Source organism: Camellia sinensis, chromosome 10 (genome assembly GCF_055761805.1).
Source record: "Camellia sinensis isolate YWXY chromosome 10, ASM5576180v1, whole genome shotgun sequence".
In the NCBI taxonomy this organism is placed as follows: Eukaryota; Viridiplantae; Streptophyta; class Magnoliopsida; order Ericales; family Theaceae; genus Camellia; species Camellia sinensis.
In genome coordinates, this window is record NC_138970.1 from 114724765 (window position 1) to 114747742 (window position 22978).

Consider the following 22978-nt stretch of genomic DNA (forward strand, 5'->3'; position numbering starts at 1 on the left):
TCATATATTTTTTTATTTGTAGTATTTTAATTAAAATTATTTACTTTTTAAATACACTTAGCTTAGATACATTTAAAAAGTATAAAATTTATAATTTTTTAAAAAAAAAATTCAATAAATACAAAAAATTATAAAAATCCAAAATATTTTCGTATTTTTTTGTCCTTATTAAAATTTTCTTAAATTTCTTTCTAAATATTTTTAACTTTTAAGTACAAATAGATTAGTTATATTTAAAAATATATATATTAAAATATATAAAAAAATTAACTAAAAACATCAAAACACACACACACACACACACACACACACACACACACAAAGAATAATTATCGTTAACCAGCTGACCGGAGCCACATCAGTGGCCACCAGGCCGGGTCCTGTGCAGCCTCTTCGTCTCTCTTCATTTTGTCCCACTTGCAGGTTCGGTAAACTCAGCCCCAGATAGATATAGATATAGATTTGGAATTCTTTTATAAGATAAATTACAAACATACCTCTGAAATTTATTTAAAATATAGATTATTTTTTGTAATTTGAAAAATGGGGATTTTTTTTAAGGTCCCTGGTATTAAGATTTTATAGTATAAAGGACACTCAATATTTTCATAATGTCTAAGGTTCCTCAACATTGATCCAGAGAAAATTCGATCCAGAGAATTTCTCTAGACAAATCACAGAGAAAATTCCAAATTTCTCTAGACACATCACGGAGAAAATCTCACCAGAGAATTTCTCTGGATTCTACCCAGAGAAATTTCCCTCATCACCCCAAAGAAATTTACTCAACCCCAAAGAAAATCCCCTCCAACCAGAGAAATTCACTTTTGTTGTGTACAGTTTGATGGCTTCAGTGATTTGATCTAATATTATTCTTATACTACAAAAAGGGACTTGATCCAATAACCATATTTATGTTTATATTCATAATGAATTCAACATACAAAGCAATCCTTGGAATTTCTCTGGGTTCAAGACCTTGAACATTTAAATTTCTCTGGACTAATTTCTCTAGACTAACATTCAAATTTCTCTGGACTAACATCAAAAACCCTTGAACATTTTTCAAATTTCTCTAGATCTCTGGACTAATATCAAAAACCCTTGAACCTTTCACAAATTTCTCTGGACTAATATTCAAATTTCTTCAAACTAATATCAAATTTCTCTGGATCAACATTCAAATCCCTCTATCTATCCAGAGAAAATTGAACACCACAGAACAACTTAAACAAAACAGAGAAAATTAACCAAACCAGAGAAATTTTAGCACAAATTTCTCACACAGAGTATTGAAAATGGTTTAACAGCAAGGTGGTTTTGTTTTCACTGCCCTGAGATTATAAGGAAGGGTTCCTAATAACAAAAAGTTAAATAAGGAAGAATTTATGTAAACTTGCACTATTAGTAGCTTATCATCATGATAAACAAATTGAAAGACTAGCAAGACTACTTTGTTATTTCTTGCATCTTCAATGATATCCTCAAGCAGATCAATTCTGCAAACTTGCCCAGATCATACTTGAACATGGATCTGAAAATATAACATTCCACTTGGATTTGGATCCAAACTTCTTTTAGAAGTTTTCTTTTTTTGACCATTAAGTAAGCAACAATAGATAAATAACTTAATACACTAATTTAGAAGAAGTGCACATCCACTATCGCACATAAATTCAATAGGGCAAAAGTCAAACATGCCATTGGGTGATCTTATGGTTAGCAAAGCTTCTCCTCACCAAATTCAGCTGTTTCAGCAACAACAACATCAGCAGCCACAGATGCAGAGGAAAATGATGATGAGACTTGGAGCAGGAATGGGTATGGGAAATATGGGCAACAATATGGTTGGGCTTGGAGGACTTGGCAACGTCATAGGTATGGGGGGTCTACGGGGGATGGGTGGAACTTCGATTTCAGCGCCATAGGGCCAAATTTCAGGCATGGGTAATGCGGGTTAGAACTCGATTAATCTGAGCCAGGCTTCAAATATTAGTAATGCAATAAGCCAACAACTTTGTTTTGGGGCACTGACGCAACAACAAGCACAAATGATGGCAGCAAAGCTTATGATAGCACATAGCAGTTCGAATGTGCTGGGTGGGCCTCATTTGACTACAGACGGAATTTCAAGAGCTAGACAGATTCAACAAGAAGATGTAAGGATTCAAGATCTGCTACGAACTCAGATCGGCTTCACCACGCTCCGCCAACGCCGGTCGTCAATGATGCTAATAAAAGAGAATAAAGAGAAACACAATTGAGGGAGAGAAGAGACACAACAGATAAAGAGAGACAGAGATTCGATAATGGAGAAGTTGGTAGAGAGAGAAGTCAAATTTCTCTGTGATATATAGGTGTGGAGGTTGAAGGACCTTAGACATTATAAAATAATATTGTGGATCTCTTCCATTACTAAAAATGGGAGAGGGACCTTAGGCTAATTTTTCCTTGAAAAATTATAAATATTCTATTGTCAGAATATTTTATTTAACAGAATTAACTAAAAAAATAAAATTTATAATTGTCTCATATACAATAATAAAATTATCTAAATTATTAATTGAAATATATTTCTAATATCATTAAAAAATGTTAATTGTCTTTATAATTTATTAATAAAAGGGACAATTTGTTATGAAATTAAAAATTTCAAGGGTGAAATGTAATTTTTAGAATCACTGAAGTGATTCGTATTTTAATTAAATCTCAAGTGGTGTATTATAATTTATTCTATTTTATATGAGGGGCTTTGAGAAGTGTTTTTTTTTCGTTTTTAGTGATTTTCTTTTTAAAATTTTTAAAAAAATTTAAGTAAAAAAATTTAAAAATAAATAATCTTTTTTTGGTTTAATTAAAAAATATTAATGAAGTTGGATAAGATAAATCGGAAAATTATAATTCTTTAAAAAAAATTCAAAGAAGACAAAAATAAGCTAAAATAAATAATATTTTTTGATTTATTTTCATCTTTAATGATTTTTTTCTAAATTTTTTTTCAAAAGAGTATACTTTTTAGATTCATCCCCTCGACCGGAAAGATAATTTTTTTTTTTTATATATAATTTCGAAAAAAGAAATCATTAAAAAAAAAAAATCAACAAAGGAGGTGATTTTCTTTCTTTCGTTTTTTTGGGCAAAATGCGCCATAGAGTATGGAATGTATATATAGATTTTTAATCATTACGCATACAGCTACAACAGCAATGTATATAAAATTGCAATATGACGCGCGCTCTTTCTCTCTCGATCTAGATCCCAGCCTCAAATCCTCGGATCGTTCATCTCAGGGATCTCTATCTCTAAATAAAATTTACGTATCTATCTATCTATCTATACTATTATAAAGTGAACACCTCTTATGGTGTCCTGAAGTTTAAGAGGTGTCCTGAAGTTTTACTCTCCTCATGTCATGTGACAGTAAGTTTAAGAGGTGTTCTGAAGTTTTACTCTTCTCATGCCATGTCCTGAAGTTTAAGAGGTGTCCTGAAGTTTTACTCTCCTCATGCCATGTGACAGTAAGTTTAAGAGGTGTCCTGAAGTTTTACTCTTCTCATGCCATGTGACAGTATTTTTTATTTTTTAAAAAAAAGTTAAACAAAGAGATGGGTAAGGCTTGAATCCATGACCATGGGTTTAAGTACAAGGACTCATACCACTGAAGCTAAGTAAACATTATAATATTAATTTCATTATTATTTTTTTTTATTCCTACTTATTTAAATTGCACACACCCACTAGTATATATAAATACAATAATGCTAGGTATCATGAAAACAATGTCATGAAAAGTTTTCATGAAGATTCTCCACCCTTGGATTAGATTCTAGTGTTTGTAGTGTTTTATTGTATGTTATGCATTCACCATTAGATTAGTTTCATGAAATTTTTCATGATATTTATTTCATAATATGTAGCATTACCCATATAAATATGTTTCGAAAATCGTATTTGAATTCGTTGATTTGTTTCTGGCATTTTACAGTCATTTTAATGTGTTGCTCATTTATGACTTTTGTGTTCACCATTAATGGCTCTGCTTCGTTTAGTTTATACTCCTTTTCATTGTTGCACTGATTCTGAATGAATTCATGTCATGATGTTGTTATATACTTCATTTTCCTAGTGTTCTGAAGCTTTTAATTGATATTCATGTTATTTTGTCTCTGCATTGTGTATTAAATTGCAATAAAAATGTAAATAATAGGTGTAAGCTTCTCTCCATCCACTCCATTGTGTGATGATTTGAATTATTTATTTTTTTAGGTTTCTGAGTTAGATCATTCATAAAAATAAAAATATATTTTTTTTAAATTTTTTTTGATAATTATAACCACATATTTTTATAATATTACTTTTTAAAAAAGAAATGGTTTTTCAAAAAAATTGGACAAGAAGTATGATTTGAAAATAAACTTTTTGTTTTTTAAGACAAATTTGATGAAATCATGTGACTATAGTTATTAGTTCAATTTGAGATTTTTTTTTTTGTTTAATAAATGAACTACGCACAGACTTGCAAAATGAACTAATCAAATCATTGTTGTGAGCCCGTGGTAGGCCCACAGGTCTGGAGGTATCTCCTAAAAATATATTACAATTCCTTACATAGTACTTATATATTTTTTGTCCACATTTTATGGTTGCTGTTAATTAGAATGGTTCTGGGTGTTTGGGAATCTGTGCACAGAAGCAGAAGCTAAGCAGTTAAAGCATTTCTAACGGTGAATCAAATTTTTCACTAAATTTGAGTAAAAAAAATCAATTTAATATTTGATATGGCTTGCTCCAACCGTACATCAAAAGGGAAGGGTCGATCGGTTGGTCGACCGGTGAGGGCAATTTTTATTTTTTTTACCTGTTTGAACATTTTTTGACCGGTTTGAACCCACTATTTGAAAGGGAACCGGTCGACTGGTGGGTCAACCGGCCGGACAACCGGTTGGTTGACCGGTTGGCCCACCCTAATAGTAATGCACAGTGAAATGGTGAAATCTGGAGCCTGTTATCACTTTGACGAATTTTTTGTTCTATTTTCATTTTGATACCAATTTAGTGAAACCATTGGAGTTCCAAAAAGTGACTTTTTCACCAAATTTTTAATCTGATGTAAAGTTTGATGAACCGTTAGACATTGTCTTATTAGTTGTAATGTAATGTAAGCAATGTATGTTTATGGTTTAATATTTCATCCTAGTTGTCTGACTATTAAATTTGTGTGCATAAATGTAATTGAATGTTTGAGTTCTCATTTTCCGATTGGCAACAAATTATGCGAAGTTAGAGCTTTAGTTGGCATTGTGCAACACCCTTGTGCCCTTGCTAAGAAAGCAAGGAAACAGAAAGTAAATTAAGTGGCTTGCCTGTTTAAAAATGGAAGTGTGAAAACTAGAGTGTTAATTATCCCAATTTATGTTATCGTGTGGTAAGATAGCTAGTTTTTTTGCCCTGGGTTACGCTATTGCTTATCATTGAAGAATTTTTAATTTGGGTTAATGTCAAAGGTTATAGAACTATATAAGATTAGAAAACCATATTTAGTTGATTTCTTCCTAGTGATATAATAATTAATAATGGTGAATAATTTCTACATATTTGTTTGAAGGATAAATTTTAACCATGTTTAGGGCCAATTTCGTAACGCTTCATGACCTCATTTCCCAAAAACTTATAGACTTAACAGTAAACACCCACATGCACACACCCATACAAACATTTTTTATTTTATTTTATTTTTATTAGCAAAAAGCAAGGTTTTGAAAACTGGCCTGAACCAGCCGGTTCGACCGGTTGAACAGTCGACTGGTCGGGGTTCCGGTCCGAATGGACCCTCTAAACCGGCCAAGATTGAAAACCGGCATTTTTAGCGAAAACCGGAAAAACCGGCGGTTGAACTGGCGAACCGGTCGACCCGGAGCCGGTGAACCGGTCTCAGAAATTTTTTTATTTTTTATTTTTTCTTTGTTTTTTTTATTTAGTTTCACACACCTTTTCCCTTTCCCTTTCCAAATCCCTCCCCAAATCCTCCAACCAAACACATCATAAAAGCTTGATGAAATTATTGTGAAAGTCTTCACCTATTTATAAGAAAAAAACTCTTTCAAAATAACTCAAGAAATCCATGTGGAATTGAATCAAATGTATTGGAGAGAATATTGAAATTTTGATATCCCTCCAAAATTTTTGCTTTTCTTTCAATCAAATTATTTGAATTAAAATCATATGGAGGGAATATTAAATATTTGATTTCATCTTCCAAAATTGAAATTAATAATATTTTAAAATATATTATTATATTTTTCAGTAAAAAAAATATTAGGACAAATATTTAAGATAATTTAATATTTTTAATTTATAATTTTATTACTTATATTTTTATTTAAATATAATTTTAATATATTTATTACGTCACGGTTCGATTCCGGTTCAACCCGACGGTTGAACCGTTGACCCGTCCACCCGATCCCTTTTCCGGTTCGCTCACCGGTCCGGTTTTTAAAACATTGGCAAAAAGAGAAATTTTATTGCCGAAATGAACATACATTGCATATGACACTACATCAATAAAGAAGAGGCGAGATCAAGGAGCATCATAACATTACTCCCTAATCCCAACTAGGTTGGCACCAAGAAGAATGCCCAATCATATGCTAGCTCAAGCCACACTACAAAAAATTAAGATTTTAGAGACCAAAATTTAGGAATAAAATTATTTTTAAGAACCAAATATTTTTATTACAAAAAGTGTCATTATATTTTTAGTAACAAAAATTGAACATTAGTGATTAATTATTATCTTTTTGGTATCAATTTTTTTTGTCTAAAAAAAAAACCATTTTGAGACCAAATTATTTTGTCCATAAAAGTCTATTTATTATTGACATTTTTGAAATTTTATCTCTAAAAGCCTTATTTTTTACTTTTCAAAGCGATCTTTTAGCGACTATTCTCATGACGATAGAAATTAGTCCCTAAATGTCTTTAGCAACAAAATTTTTATTCTAGATATAAAAAAATTTGGTCTTTAAAATTCTTATATGTTGTAGTGTCAGATGATGAAAATATCATAAAATTAACAAAAAATTAAATAAGTTAAAAACACAATAAATGGCTTGTCAAAAAATCCTTAGAATATGTTTGGTTAGATTTTTAGAAATTTATTTTTAATTTTTTTAAAAAAATTAAAAATTAATTTGGTTAAGAAATAAAAAATAAAAAATAATAATTATTTTTATATAATTTTATCTTTTGAGTGGTTATAAATCATTTTTACAAATTAAATAACTGAACTGGATCAGTGACATCCAGCAACACACCCTTAACCCTATTAGCAATTACTTTCGCAATGCATTTATAGATGGTATTACAGCAGGATATGGGTCAATAGTCCCCAACCTTAGAGGGATTGGGAACTTTAGGAACCAAAGCTATAGTAGTACTGTTAATCTCCTTAAGCATTTCACCAGAATCAAAAAAGGACTTGATAGCCATAGTAACCTCAGGACCAACAACCTCCCAAGCACTATAGAAAAAACTCGCAAAGTACCCATCAGGGCCAGGGGCCTTATTTGGATTGAGAGTTTTAAAGACATCCCTGATCTCTTCAATAGTCACATCTTGAGCCAAAGTAACCATCTGGTCAGTAGTCAATCTTTTATTGACTAAAGCATTGACCCTCTCAAACCCAGAATAAGTATCATCAAGAGGGGTCCCAAACAAATTAGAGAAATTAGTGACAAAGGCACTGTGGATATCATTAAGGTTAGTGAGCCTAACCCCATTATCTAAAGTAACCCCACTTATTATGTTCCGATTCTGGTTATTTCTAACAGATCTGAAAAAGAAATTAGTGTTTCTATCACCCAAACTAAGCCAGTTGATTCTAGACTTTTGATGGGCTAAACTCTCTTCAGCTTTGCACAAGTCCACATAATTTCTACAAAGATTCCTCTTATTAGTTTGAAAGACCAGGTTCAAGGGGTCCCTATCAAGCTTAATCTGGGCAGCTTCTAACTCAGATCTAGCACAGTGGACCCTGGCAGTCAAGTCACTAAACTTCTTTTTATTCAGATCTTTTAACAAAGGCTTAAGGGACCTCAGTTTACAGCAGGTTCTGAACATGGGGGAACCCTTCACATATGTGCACCAAACACTCCTAACAATGGGAATGTAATCTTTATGGTCAGCCCATAACTTAAAATATTTGAAAGGTTTCCTGAAACTTTTACCCTTAGGAGTAACAGATAACACAGCAGGGGAATGGTCAGAAGGACCAGCAGGGCCAAATATCATCCTCACATTCCCCAATCTTCTTTTTACCTTTGGCCTTGATAGTCTTCCATCCGTCTTCCTTCTCATTTTCGGTTTCCTTTTGCATCTACATCAATTTTGCCACTTGGGACTTAATACAATTTTTTGTATTATGCCCAAATACCTTATAGATTTCACACTTAGCAGGTATTCCTTGACATTCAACCCTTATTTCAACCACCTCATCCCCACATTTAACAAAGAAACTCTCAGGGATTACTGATTCCACACTCACCTCCACATAGACCCTAGCAAAGGAGATTTTTGTACCCGATGAAGTAAGGTGGTCCATAAAAAGGGGGGTACCAATAAAACTAACTATCCTACTCAACCCTTCAAAATCCCAGTATTCCATAGGGACATTAAACAGTTTAGCCCAAATAGGGATCTGGAAAACAGACTCTTTTGTTAGCTTCATCATACGCTTCCATCTCTTCAACAGGAGCAGCTGATTACCTACATACCATGGCCCCCTTTCTAACACACTTTCACAGGAGTCAGTATTGTCAAAAAAGAAAAACATGAATTCTTCCCCATTTGCAGATACCTCATTCAGACCCATATTTTTCCATTGGTTGGAGGCACAATTCTTCACATATTATAGGGTAATTTCCTATCAAGGAAATACCCCACTAAACATGATTCGCACTTACCCAGATCCTCATTTCGAGGGGGGAGTTCCACAACATTAGGGTTATCAGAAGGAGGTAGAGGAATATACCTTAGGATTCCTTCCTCCTTCACCCAGATTTCCTCTACCGCCTCTACCACGACCACCACGGTAAGCCCCATAACCTCTACCACCACGCTCTCCTCTGGTAGGTTGGACTCGAACCTCATCATCGCCCAATCGAACATTGATAACATCAGACACTTTATCGCTACCTGGAATAACTCCTTCATGGGACGATGCAGAGATCCCTCGATTTCTCGTGAGGGGAAGACTGTCTTTAACCCCATCGAATCGCTTTGCCTCTGTGCCTTCATCCACCACTTCACTCTATCTCAGATAGCCTATCTGACTCCGAGGAGTATTCACAGTAGGACCCATCAACGATTCCACCTCAGATCGGGATTGATCTCTATTACATGTACCAGGATCATCAAAATGGATCTATAACCTCAACCTTTGGAGTCGATCTGCTAACACAGACATGGATGTCTGTGTTACTTTCTCCATACCACCACTGCGTCTCACAACATCAACAATATTAGCAAGATCTTCCTCAGAAATTTGGTTTTGCCCTGATTTACTATCAAAGCCCAATTTCGGGGTTTCGGGGTTTGACACCTCAGAAACCAAAGCACAATTAACACGATGGTTAAAATTTCCTACAACGTTACCCTCAGAAGAGGCAACTTCGGATCCCAAAGCTCGCATATTAAATGAAGACAGATCAACGTTTACTCCGGCCATTTCAGTAAGAAAATTGAAGACTGGAATCCCTAGAAACAAGGTGTTTCTAAAGAGAAACAAGGTGTTTTAGTTGCAAGTTTGGGTATCAGTTTTGGGACAGAAATTAGTGTTTGAGTACAGTTCTCCAGCTTATGATTGCAACTGCGTGTTGTTTATGTCTGAGCCGAAGTGCTGTGCAGTTTATGATTTTTGTTTCTTTTTGCTTTATTTTCTTTTTGCAAGGTAGTCTTTCACCATTGCTTCAGACGATTCTGTTACCCCCCAAGTACTTTGGACCCGAGTTAGAAGGATTTGTAGATTTGGGGATCTAGTCAGGGGATAGCCAGTGTTTGTTTCACTTTCCCCGGTTACTAGACGGAGAAGGATTAGGCAGAATTCGCTAATTCAGCAATCACCGTTTACCTCGTATGTGCCTAGTCAGGCCCAATCATCTACTTCTACTCCAGACAGAGAGTATTCGCCAGTTCCGGCAGTTCAAAGTCCTCCAATCAACATGGAAGACATGCTTCGCCAACTCCAGCAGACTATTGAGAACATGCAGCTAGATGCTGCCCAACAAGCTGAGACCACAGCCCGCCAAGCTGAGGTTGTAGCCCTCCAAGCTGAGGTAATAGAAAGGCTCCAACAACAACAGCCGCAACCTGCCATAGGCACAGCATCTCATGCACTCCCAGTGGGAGTTCCGGCACCCGAGGTCACAATCAATGTCCAAGAAAATGCAGGCATTCAGACGAATCCTATCCTATCTCAGACCTCCAAGGCACCGGTTTATCTGACAGAGGCGCCGTTTGAATTCGAGGTCGACCCTATTGCACTGAAAGTGAGCAAGCTAGAAAAGCTCTTCAAACGGGCACAGGGTGCGAATTCGATCCCTGACATAGATGATTGCTATACTGATTCGGTAGTGACATTGCCAGATAGATTCAAGATGCCGTATATAGACCGGTTTGACGGTTCCGGGGATCTTATGGTCCATCTCTGGCTATTCTCAAACATTCTGCGGCCGATGGGCCTAACCAGACTACAGAAGTTGTCGCTCTTTGGCCAAACCCTGTTGCGTATAGTGGCCATCTGGCATGCCAAACTTGAAGACTCTGTGAAGAGAAATTGGGAGGAAATGGCCGGGGCCTTCATAGCGCAGTACTCCTACAATACTCGGATTGAGGTCACTACTCGTGATCTCGAAGCGACTCACCAGGAGCCGAAGGAGGGCTTCTCAGATTTTGTGATCCGGCGGAGGGCCAAGGCCTCTATGATGACTATCCGGCTGTCTGAAAAGGACCAGATCAGAATGGTGGTCCATAACTTGCAAGGAAGATTATTACAAAAAATGATAGTCTTGCCTTTGTCTACTTTTGCTGAGCTCTACGAAATAGGGGTGCAAATTGAGGATGCAATGAAGCTAGGGCTGATAGACAGTGAGAAGGAGCATCCCAAGAGGGCTTTCACATGCAGTTCCAATGCGACTACTAGCGGTAGTGCAGCTACAAGGCCTTCAGATGTGAGCATCGTCACCACCACACCCAAGACTGCTAACCCCTTTGCCAGCACATCCAATATAACTTCCCAAACCTCAAGCCATTAGGCCCGAGGCCAGAGGGTTTTCACCCCACTCTACATGTCTCTGTCTATGGCCCTGAGGGTCTTGATTAGAAAAGGGCATCTGAAGTCGTTAGAACAACGTCAACTGCCCTATCCTCTCCCTCATAAACACAACCCGGCCAAATATTGTGCTTTCCACCAACAGCATGGTCATGATACTAATCAGTGTTTCAGACTGCGTCATGAGATTCAAGATCTCATTGACAACAAAGTGATAGCACCTCTCGAAAAGCCTAACGTCACTACAAATCCTCTCTCACCACATAACCAACCCCCTCCACCCCGATAAATAAACCTCATCTATACACTGATCGTCCCTTACGACCCCAGTATATACATCACCCCCTCCCACTTGCCTAAGTTGGCGTTATTCATCCCTGAGAGCACAAACTTGTGCATGATGAACACATCAACAATCCAAATTGAACCTGTGGTGGTGATAGTGGAAGATGGAGGGAGATCAACTTTGGTGGAGAATGGGGATGTCAGTTCAGTGCTTGAGGGCTCCATGGATTTATCTGAGGAGGAATATAACCCATGCCGTTATATTGTACCAACCAATCAGGCCAAACTAGAGCTGGAGTTGCCAATAGGAATTAAGGTGAGTGTGGTCCGGAAGGATGGTCCAAGCCAGGGATTAGATGTGCACATTAACTGGTTCGATCCGAATGGGTCAACAGACAACTCTGGGTGGCTCAGTGATGAAACTGATGTAGATAAGGGGCTTCAACGAATGATGGAAGAGCAGGAAGCAGGAACTGTTATAAGGGCCGGAACGGCCGAGGACAAGGGGAAGTTGCCGGAGAGCGCCGGTATTAAGAATTTTGCTCAAGAAATGGGCATCATTAGCACTGCTGATACGGAGCAAGAAGCCGCGCTGAAGCGGTTTGAGCAGGAAATGGATGAGAATAGTCAAAAAACTGGAAGAGTGAAACACCCCGTGGGGGATGACTGTGATGTAAGAATAATTTCGACGAAATCAGACGATTGCCTGTCGGTTGCCGAAGGAGTATGGTGGGAAGATAACGATCTGCATCTTGCCCACATTGATGAGGATTGGGGTCAAGATCTGCCAGACGACACTTGGTACTTTGAGAAGGTGGATCATATGACTAGAAGCGGGCGGTACTTCAAGCCCCCACACTTAGACCAACCCGAAGCATCCGGAAAGGACAAGAGGGTTGAAAAACAGAGGGAAAAACTGCTAGAGGAAGAGGCTGTGCTGTAACAGTTAAAGAAGATCCAAGCAGACATATCTATCTGGGGGTTGCTTATGGCTTCGCGTGTGCATCGGCAAGCTGTATTGTCGGCAATAGATAAAGCCAAATTGTCTATCAACACAACTCTAGAGCAACTAGTGGGACTTGTCTTCCCAGAAGGTGCTTCGCCTGCTTTGACCTTTTCGGGTAAGGAATTGCCGCCCGAAGGCTGCCCACATAACAAACCGCTATACATCTCAGTTGAGTGTAGAGAGAAGTGGGTGCCAATTGTATTGGTTGACATTGGGTCTACAATTAATGTCTGTCCATGCTGCACGACTTATGCTATTGGCCTGAAACCAGCCGATTTTGTACTAACGGTCCAGGTGATCCGGGCTTATGATAACACAAGCAAAGAGGTGATGGGAACAGTTCAGATTAGAACACAGGTCGGGCCGGCTCAACAGGATATTGAGTTTCATGTCTTGGATGTTCCAACTACTATCAACTTGTTACTTGGGCGACCCTGACTGCACCAAGTAAAAGTTGTTTCTTCCACCTTGCATCACATGCTGAAGTACTCTCTTGGAAAGGGGGTAGCCATTGTGTTCGGGAATTCATCTATACATCATCCGCCAGAGGTTACTACACCCGTACTGGAGATTGTACATGGCGATGAGGATGTTTTCTTGTTTGGTTTTACCTTGGATGAGGCCCAAATGGTGTAAAATATCTTGGCTGTTGATGAGGGCTTATATGTCACTGTTCAATCAGTGTATCTTATGAACAAGCTACAGCATATACCCGAGATGGGATTAGGAAAGAGTGGCCGGAAGGGCGTTACTGCACTGGCTGAAGTGCCACATAACCCTCATGTCTTTGGTTTGGGCTATACACGCACCAAAGATGACTGAGTTTGGAAAGGAAAGGAAATGGCCGGAAGAGCCAGAGCAAAGCAAAGTGGGAAGCACTATGAGCTTGTGCATAGGCCAATTCAGGGAACTCTGAATGGCCGTTTTGTTTGGGAGGGGGAAGACTTCCCATTTTTGTGACTTTCCTGAGCCATGGTTGAACTCTGAGAAGCGGCATCTACCCGGCTTCGAGATTTTCTTCGACTTACAGCTACAAGAGGGTGAAGCCATAGAGGAACAGACTGAATTAACTCCTGAGGCTGAACAGAGTACAGAGGGTGAGTCTAACAGTAGTGAACTTGAGATAGGAGTAGCACTAGCATGTCTCCTTTCGGATCCTCAAATCAACCTGGAGAGCTTGGGGGATAACCTAACCATTTCCATGATCAGAGACCAATTAGGTGTGGACCCTTCCAATGGTATTCTCAATGCATCTAATGCACCCTCTCCCACTTGGCAGCTGGAGAAGGGCTTTTTGTCTAGCAGTTCTGAATCGGGTAGTGAGTCAGAATCTGATTCCACAGAGTCTGTGGAGTCGGAATCAGATTCCAGTTCCTCTAAGTCGAAGTCCGGTATTCCTGGGGTTGATAACTCGAATGCTGATGTTGTGTCCAGGTCGTCTTTTTCTTTTTCTTTTGAGTCGGTTGTAATCGAGAAATTGGATGAGCTGGATCTTTTGAATGAGAATGTTGTAGCAGATTCTGAGTACTTTTCCGTGCCTCTTGTGTATTTCATTGATCACGACTTTCAAAATTTTGATAAAAACGATGAAGGAATTCCTTTGGTTTTGAAACATTTGATTGATTGAGAGGAATAGAGGTTTATAAAACCCCTTGTTAATGAAATCATTCCAATTAATGTGGGTACTGAGAAGGATCCACGCCTGGTCCAGATCGGGTCCACGTTGTCTTCAAAGGAGTGCGAGCGCTTAGTCGCTTTATTAAAAGATTTCAAAGATGTTTTCGCGTGGTCCTACAAAGACATGACTGGAATCGATCCTGAGATTGTACAGCATCGGATCCCTCTTGATCTCGAGGCCCGACCCGTCAAGCAGAAGCTGCAGAGAATACGCCTGGATTGGGCTTTGAAGATTAAGGAGGAGGTCACCAAGCAGATAGACGCAGGGTTTTTGCTAGTATCTGAGTACCCCGACTTGGTTGGGCAACATTGTTCCAGTGCTGAAGAAAGATGGCAGAATTCGGGTGTGTATGGACTTTAGAGATCTGAATAGAGCTAGTTCGAAGGACGACTTTCCTCTACCGCACATCGATGAATTGGTGGATTTCACCGCAAGCCATGCACTACTCTCCTTCGTGGATGGATTTTTCGGGTATAACCAGATTTTGATGGCACTTGAGGATAGAGAAAAGACTGCCTTCACCATGCCGTGGAGAACCTACTACTATACGGTGATGTTGTTTGGGTTGAAGAATGCTGGGGCCACCTATCAACATGCTGTAACCACAATTCTGCATGACATGATCCACAAAGAGATTGAGGTGTATGTGGACGACATGATTGTCAAGTCCAAGGAAAGAGATGGCCACTACATCGCCTTGAAGAAATTCTTGCAACGGATTAGAGAGTACAGATTGAGGTTGAATCCACAAAAGTGTACATTTGGCGTAATAGCAGGGAAAATGCTGGGTTTCTTGATCACACAAAGGGGCATCGAGGTTGATCCTTCCAAAATCAAGGCCATACTAGAAATGCCACCACCAAGGACTGAAAAGGAGGTGCGAGGCTTTCTGGGTAACGTGCAATTCATAAGACGGTTTATTGCAAAACTAACCTTGACTTGTGAACCATTATTTGGTCACCTGAAGAAAGAAAAGAAATTCCAATGGGATGACCGATGCCAGTTTGCTTTTGAGCAGATCAAGCAGTATCTTCAGAACCCACCCCGTGTTGTCGCCGCCAGAGCCGGGGAAGCCGTTGATTCTGTACGTGTCAGTAACAGACACAACAATAGGATGCATGCTTGCTCAGGAATCTGAGGATAGAGTGGAGAAGGGCATCTATTACCTGAGTAAGAAGATGCTGGATTATGAGACCTGTTACACCCCACTAGAGAAGGCTTGCTTAGCCTTGGTATAGGCTACCAGGAAGTTGAGGCACTACTTGTTAGCTCACTTTGTAATTCTGGTTTCGAGATTAGATCCCATCAAATATCTCTTTGAGAAACCAGCATTTACGGGTAGGCTAGCCCGTTGGTTGCTTCTCCTTTCCAAATTTGATTTGAAGTATGTGACTCGCAAGTCTGTCAATGAGAGAGCAGCAGCAGAGTTTCTCGCAGATCACTTGGTGGAAGGAGATGAAACAGTAGAATACCTATTCCCAGATGAGGCTATTCTGCAAGTCGAGGAAGAAATCTAGACAATGTACTTTGACGGAGCATCTAACTAGTACGGTTATGGGATAGGGGTGTTACTGATAGCACCCGACAATTCCCATATACCCTTAGCCTTCAAACTCCGGTTCAAGGTATCTAACAACGAAGCAGAATACGAAGCGTGCATCGCTGGTTTGGAAGCCTCCTTGGAACTAAGGGCAAAAAGGTTAGACATCATTGGGGACTCGAACCTGGTTGTGTCTCAAGCAAAAGGAGACTGGAAGGTTAAAGAAAAAAGAATGAAAATCTATCACCAAACCTTGGATGTTCTAATTCCTAGGTTTGAGAAGTTGACCTTCACGCATCTGCTAAGAGAGAACAACAGGTTCGCTGATGCTTTATCAACTCTATCTTCTATGATAGACATCCCGTTTGGAGTCCGAATGCGTCCCATCATTATCGAGCAGAGATATGTGCCGGCCTATGAGTTTATCGCCGCAATAGATGAAGTACAAGATCAAAACCCCTGGTATTATGATATTTGAAACTTCTTAGAAAATGAGGTTTATCCACTAGGGGCAAATGCCAAAGATAAGAGGACAATACGGCGGATGGCCATTCAGTTTATCATCTGCGGGGGTAAGTTGTATAAGAGGGGTCATCTGGCGATGCACAAGCTGTGTGTTGACACAAAAGAGTCGAAGCGCCTAATGGAGGCCATACATGGGGGAGAGTATGGAATGCACATGAACGGAGTAATGCTAGCCCGAAAGATTCTCAGGCAGGGTTACTCCTGGTCTACCATGGAGGAGGATTGTATCGGTTTTGTTCGGCAATGCCACAAATGCCAAATTCATGCAAATCGCATGAATATCCTGCCGTTGAAGCTGTACAACATGACTTCACCATGGCCTTTCTCAGTCTGGGGAATTAATATCATTGGGGCAGTTACACTGAAATGGTCGAATGGGCATGAGTATATCCTGGTGGCAATAGACTATTTTACAAAGTGGGTAGAAACTCAGTCTTATGCAATGTTGAAAGCAGCGCATGTGGCTGAGTTCATCCGCAACAACATTATTTGCCGTTATGGAGTCCCAAATGAGATCATTTCAGACAATGGCTCCCATTTTAAGAAAGAAGTGATCGACTTGTTAGAAAAATACAACGTGGCTTTTCATAAGTCATCCACATATCGGTTGTAAACCAACGGAGCTGTTGAGGCGGCCACCAAGAACATCAAGTACATTTTGCAGAAAATGGTTGAGACTTATAGGGACTGGCTAGACAAATTTCCATTTGCTCTCTGGGGCTATAGGACTTCAATTTGGACATCTATTGGGGCAACTCTGTATTCTCTAGTTTATGGGATGGAGGCTGTTCTGCCGATCGAAATAGAGGTTCCGTCGCTGCGGGTTATGGCTAAGTACCAAATAACAGAAGCGGATTGACAGCAGAGCAGGTTCGAAGAACTGATGCTGTTCGATGTGAGGAGGCTGAAGGCACTGTACCATGTTCAAGGTTATCAACGCAGGATTGCCAGGGCTTTTAACAAGAAAGTTAAGTCCAGGAATCTGAAAGAAAGGGATTTGGTGCTGAAGGACAATCGAGCTCCTATCCATGAGCCTAGGGGCAAGTTCAGACCCAATTGGACAGGTCCTTACATCATCAAATTAATCTGGTCGGGTGGAGCTGTCATTCTTATGGACCTAGATGGCCTAGAATTCTCCCAACCAATCAACATGGACAAGTTAAAGAAATACTATCCTTGAGTGGCTCACTAGGTCGAAAATCCAGAAGGGCAACCTAGGCAAAAGTTAGAGCACAAAAAATTAGAAAAAAAAAAAAAAAAACTGAGCTCGCAAGGTTGAAAACCCATGAAGGGCGGCCTTGGCAAAAGTTAGAGCGTAAAAGGAGAGTGTTAATACCCGAGTGAACCCGAACCGAACTACGTAAGGCTTGATTCCCATCTTCGGGATACTTAGGTAACTTCATTTTGAAGTCCGGTCGTAAACACTTCCAAATCAACCGAGTCCATGTGCTTAATCAAGGAATCTTTGTCTGCTCATTATCTGAAAGGTCGGTTGTGATCCTTACCCTGAGAGAAAAGCTGGTTACAGTGCTGAGTAGTGCTATTCAATCTAGGGGCAATCTTCCATTTCTAGATTCGGGGTTGTACATCTGGAGGATAGATCCCATGTGTGTCAAGTTGTGATCCTTACCGAAAATGATTTTGAAAAGTTTTAATAAAAGTTGATTTTGTTCAAATTAATCTTTTTACAACCTAGACCATCTTTGGATCAAAAGGAAAATTTTCAGCACCCACAAATTCAATTTCATTGATTTCAATACAAAGTTCTAAAACTCTCAATGCAAATCAAAGTTGCTTTTATTACATTCAAAAAGAAAACTTGAAAAGTTAGATCAAAGCAATAAACTTGGGGCATAGATGAGTCAGATGTTCTTGCGTCCCCTCCCTGCACTTGTGGAAGCTTGAGATGCTAAAGTAGGCCCAACTTGCGCTTCATCTTCAAGCCAAGCCAAGCATTCGCCAGAAAGGGTACAACTGAAATTTGGAGCAGGAGCTAGAAGTTCTCTTGTCCTCCAAGCAGTGGGATATCGAGCTAATTGTGAACCTCGGATTGGAAATGAAGCCGAGTACTATACACCCTCTTTTGGGCAGGTCTAGTCGTGTTTGAACTGACGTCTGAATCGGAATGGGAAGTAGAATGCGCAGTGTGTCAAGCCAATCAGTTGAATGCCAGGTTACAAAGCCATGTTATAGCTCATCTCAGGCAAATCAAACCAGGGGCAATGCCAAGCAATGTCAACAGCAGACTTGTTGCACATCCAATGGCACCACCACCCATCGTTTGGGAAATCAACTAGCCGTTGGCGAAAGAAATAGCCTCGTGCTGAATATGTAGGGCAAGAGTCCAATACTTTCAGTTTATCCATGAGCCATATCTGGGGAGAGATGAAAGAAAAGAAAGATTAAATAATAGAGAGGTGTATGTAGAGAGGAAAAGTGGGAAAGGGTTTTGAGAGAAAAACAGAGCCTGAGTGTTGAGTGATGTGAGAAACACATATGAGATAGGGTGGGAAACATTACTTGCAAAAGTAGTGGACTTCCCGCGAATTTGGTCGTCTCCCGCAGATGGAAGGCGTCTAAGCCCATCAAAGTCTCGGCTAATGCTAAGCCAATGCAGCTTAGGCCCTCTTTTAAACCTTGGGCTACCTCGATCAAGCGAATGCTAGACCTTCCGAAACTTGGGGCAACAAGAAAATAAGCCAACATACACAAACAAAGGGAATGTTGCCGAAAACTCTGCTAAAGACGGTCGCCGCGGTCACCGACGTCAGAAAATTGATGAATGAGGCTGGGAATATCTAGCTCTTCGTTGTGAACCAAGGATCGAGCCTCATGTAAAGTGAGCCCACACTTCCTTCCTAAAGCTTGGATATGACCAAAACGGGATTGGGGCAAGATTTCCTCATCACGCTCGGATTCCATCAAAACTCAGAATTCTTCGATTGTCGGGCATATCTCTTGTCCCCCGAAGCTGAAAACATGTGTAACCGGGTTCCAATACCTAGCCGCGGCATGAAGGAATGAAAAACACAGTGGAGAACGACTTAGCAGGAATAGTGCATTTATCCCGAAACCCCGAAAATTCACTTTTTTTGAGCCATCTAAAGTTGTAATCCAATTTAAGATTTTTTCAGTAAAAAATGGCTCCATTTGTGGCAAAAACAGAGCTGGAATGAAGAAACTATGAAGTTCCAACTTTTATAGAAGATAAGGCACTGAGTGGAAAATAGGTGGCAACAATCTGGAGGTCCCTCACATTGATGGCCGACCGGCCAGTGGTGATGGCCGACAGCCACCTTTTGTAGCTATCCGGCTACCACTAGTGGCCGACAGCCTCTGTTCATGGCTGGCAGCATTCTTGTTTGTCCTGTGGTCTTCTTGTGTATTGAGAGTGATGAGAATCTGTGTTTTGTTCTGCTCTTTGTGCATTGTGTTGTCTAGTTTTAGTTAGTTTTGTTAAGCCGTTTTGTTTCAATTTATTTATCGAGTTGTATTTGTGTTGCTTATTGAGTTGTTGTATATTGTGTGCTTTTTATCAAGTCGTATATTACTTGATTATTTATCGAGTTGTACATTGTTTTTCTTGTTTTGTTGGTACTCGGTTCATTACCTGATTAAGAAGGTTGTGCCAATACAATGTTCAAATTCCATCAATCAAGTTCAATCTCGTTTTTATGCAATGTGGTGCTCAGAATGCAAAATACAACACTTTTTTCGTACAAAAAGATTGGTTTTCATTCCGATCATGGTTACTTTTTACAAGAAGAGTACAAGTTTTTAAAGCAAATAAAACCTATCTAAATTTGTACAAAGTGCTAACACTACTAGCAAGAAGAAACAAAGCAAAAATACAGAGAATCAGCGCCAGTTATCTCAGTCTCAAGAGGCCCTCTTCGTCCTCTTCCTGGGCAGAGCCTCAGAGCTGTCTTCGTTAGCGCCGCTGTTTGCACCTCTCCCTGAACCAGGACTAGAATTGTCGTTGCCCTCTGCCTCAGAGCCCGACTCAGCATCATCTCCACTAGCAGACCCCGAGCCAGCATCATCATCTCCGCTCTCGGATGACTCAGCATGCTGACTCGCTGCCTCCTCGGCCTTATTGGTCTCAGCCTCGTCATTGCTCAAAATGGGCTCGGAAGGGCCATTCTCATCTCGGGCACTCCTAGCTCAGCTTTGGCTGTGCACTGGAGCCTGTCTCTCCCTCCCTGCTGTCGAAGGGGGCACTTGTCACGACCCAAACCCGGCCCTATGGGCTTAGCACCGTAACCGGCCAGTAATCCAAGATTACCGAAGGCCTGCTTAACAGTAGAACAGTAAAACAGAGTACAGGACCTGGCGGAAGCCAAAGTAGTAAAGAAACAATGCCCAATGAGCTGTGACAGTTTGTATGCAAAAAGACTTTCCATACATTTATACGTAAACAGTACAGAACAGTATGCACAATATTTACAATCATTCAGACTAGGGACTCAATCCCTATATAACTGTACAGTAAACATTCAGTCTATACAGAACAGTAAGACGGTAGAGAAGGGGGAATTGCAAAACGCCCCTAAGCCTAAACATGATAGGCTCAGAACCTCGCAGTGAGGCACAATAGTTGGCTTGACAAAACTGGAGTAACCCTGATGCTCCTAGCCGCGGTCTGGTGCCTGAACACCTACATATATATATGAGCAGTGAGCTAAAGCCCAGTGAATAACATAATGCGTAAAGAGGTTAAGAATGAATGTCCTTACAGTATGAAAATAGTTCATTTAAACAGTATTTCAGTTGTTCAGTCAGTACAGTCATATGTGGTACACTCATTAGCATAACAGTACAGTAAACAGTAAGTCTTAAAAGACCGAGCAGTAATGATGGCCATCAGTCAGTAAACAGTAGTGGTTCCAACAAGGGAACCGACAGAGATTTCTGTCTCAGTAACAGTAAACAGTAGGTGCTAAGGATGCCACAATACAGTTCATAATATAGGACATACATTCATTCAGTTAACAGTAATTAGTTCAGAAAACAGTACAGTTCAGTTGTTCAGAAGATAATCATTTGTGAACATATCTTTACACAATTGTTACTCATAGAGTTTGGGCTACAGTATGCTAGAGCGTGTCTCCCCAGTCGCCTACCCTACACAGTTAACAGATTGAACACACTAAGCTACACAGCTGGGAAAGATAATAACTTAACCCCTAATGCCTCGGTGTGTTCTACATCTATATCCTCATTAAAATGTCTTAAACTAGGCCTAAGAATGCCTAGAATGGGATGATGATGCAAGGATGTACTTTTAAAAGCATTTTCATAATTTTCAGAAAACAGGGGTCATGCTTGAGCGTAGGTCACTCCGCTCGAGCGGACATGCAGACAAAGGCACCCGCTCGAGCGTACTGAAAAGTACTGGATGGGTGAAATCTCCGCTCGACGGACGCTCGACGCCCGCTCGAGCTTGAGACACAATCCTCCGCTCGAGCGCCCGATCCTCCGCTCGAGCGGACTGTAAAATAGTGCAGAGAAATACTGGATGCTCGGATTCTACGCTCGAGCGCCACTTTCCCCGCTCGAGCGGAAGTGCAAAATCTGGAAAACCCAGATTGCACCTCCAAGCTCAAACCAAGTTTTCACAATTCAAAACTCGACCTCTTGGGCTGAATTTCCAGAAAACATTTGTAAACACATAGAATATCGTGGTTCAAAGCTCAATTTTGAGAAATCAAAGCCCAAGGGTGTTTAATTGAAACCCAATTTCAAACCAATTTCATGAACATGGAGAACATGCAAACATGCAAGAATTTTAAACAACTTCAAAGTTCAATTTGATGCTCTAAGGAGCCAATTGATCCAAAAACAAGTTGAAAACATGGACCATTACAAAATTATGGACATGCATGTACCATTTTACCATGAAATCAACTCACAACTCAACAATTCAAACATGCATGCAGGAAATGAGCTTCAATTCACCATTAATGAACCAATTCATGACTTAGCTCTACAATTAGACATGAACCATGCATGAATCAACTTAAAGACGAAATCAAAAAGATGAAATTCATACCTAGGTTCCTTGAATGCAAGTCTAGAGGTTCAATTATGCACTTAAGCTTTCAATTCCTCAAGATTCAAGCCAAATCTCTATGTTGAATTCACTACTCTCCCTTCCTCTCTCTCTAAGGTCGGCAAGAGCTCAAACAAGGCTGAGGAAATGTTTTGATTTAAGTGTGGTGTAGCTCAAAGGTGTATAGGTAGTGGTCCACTCAAGGGAAAAGTTGTAGATGAGTCAAACTCTGCAATTGGTTAATATTTAATCTAATTTAATCATACCTAATTAGTTTTCAGATAATTACACTGTAAAATCACATTAATTATGATGATCATAAAACATCAATCAATTCCGGATTCGGCCGCCGATAAGGCCTTCAATTAGCAGTTTAAACACTAAAATACGAACAGATCAAATAAACAATCAACAGATAGAATGCAATTCAAACGTACATACTCAGTCAATTTAGTTCCAGTTTTCAGTCAGTCAGTTCAGTACTTTAATCAGTTCAATTATCAGTCATAATCAGTTCAGTTATCAGTCATCAAGGTTTATCGGTAAGCAGTGATGAGGGTTAT

The 22978-nt window shown here is 39.7% G+C and overlaps 1 protein-coding gene across 1 annotated transcript; it reads right to left on the minus strand.

The window, feature by feature from the left end:
* Nucleotides 1–7380: 7380 nt before the first annotated feature.
* Nucleotides 7381–8358, minus strand: LOC145800629 (uncharacterized). The gene has a single exon (XM_082890345.1). It carries the CDS (start codon nt 8356–8358, stop codon nt 7381–7383), a length of 978 nt encoding a protein of 325 aa, XP_082746471.1.
* Between the last annotated feature and the right edge of the window lie 14620 nt (nt 8359–22978).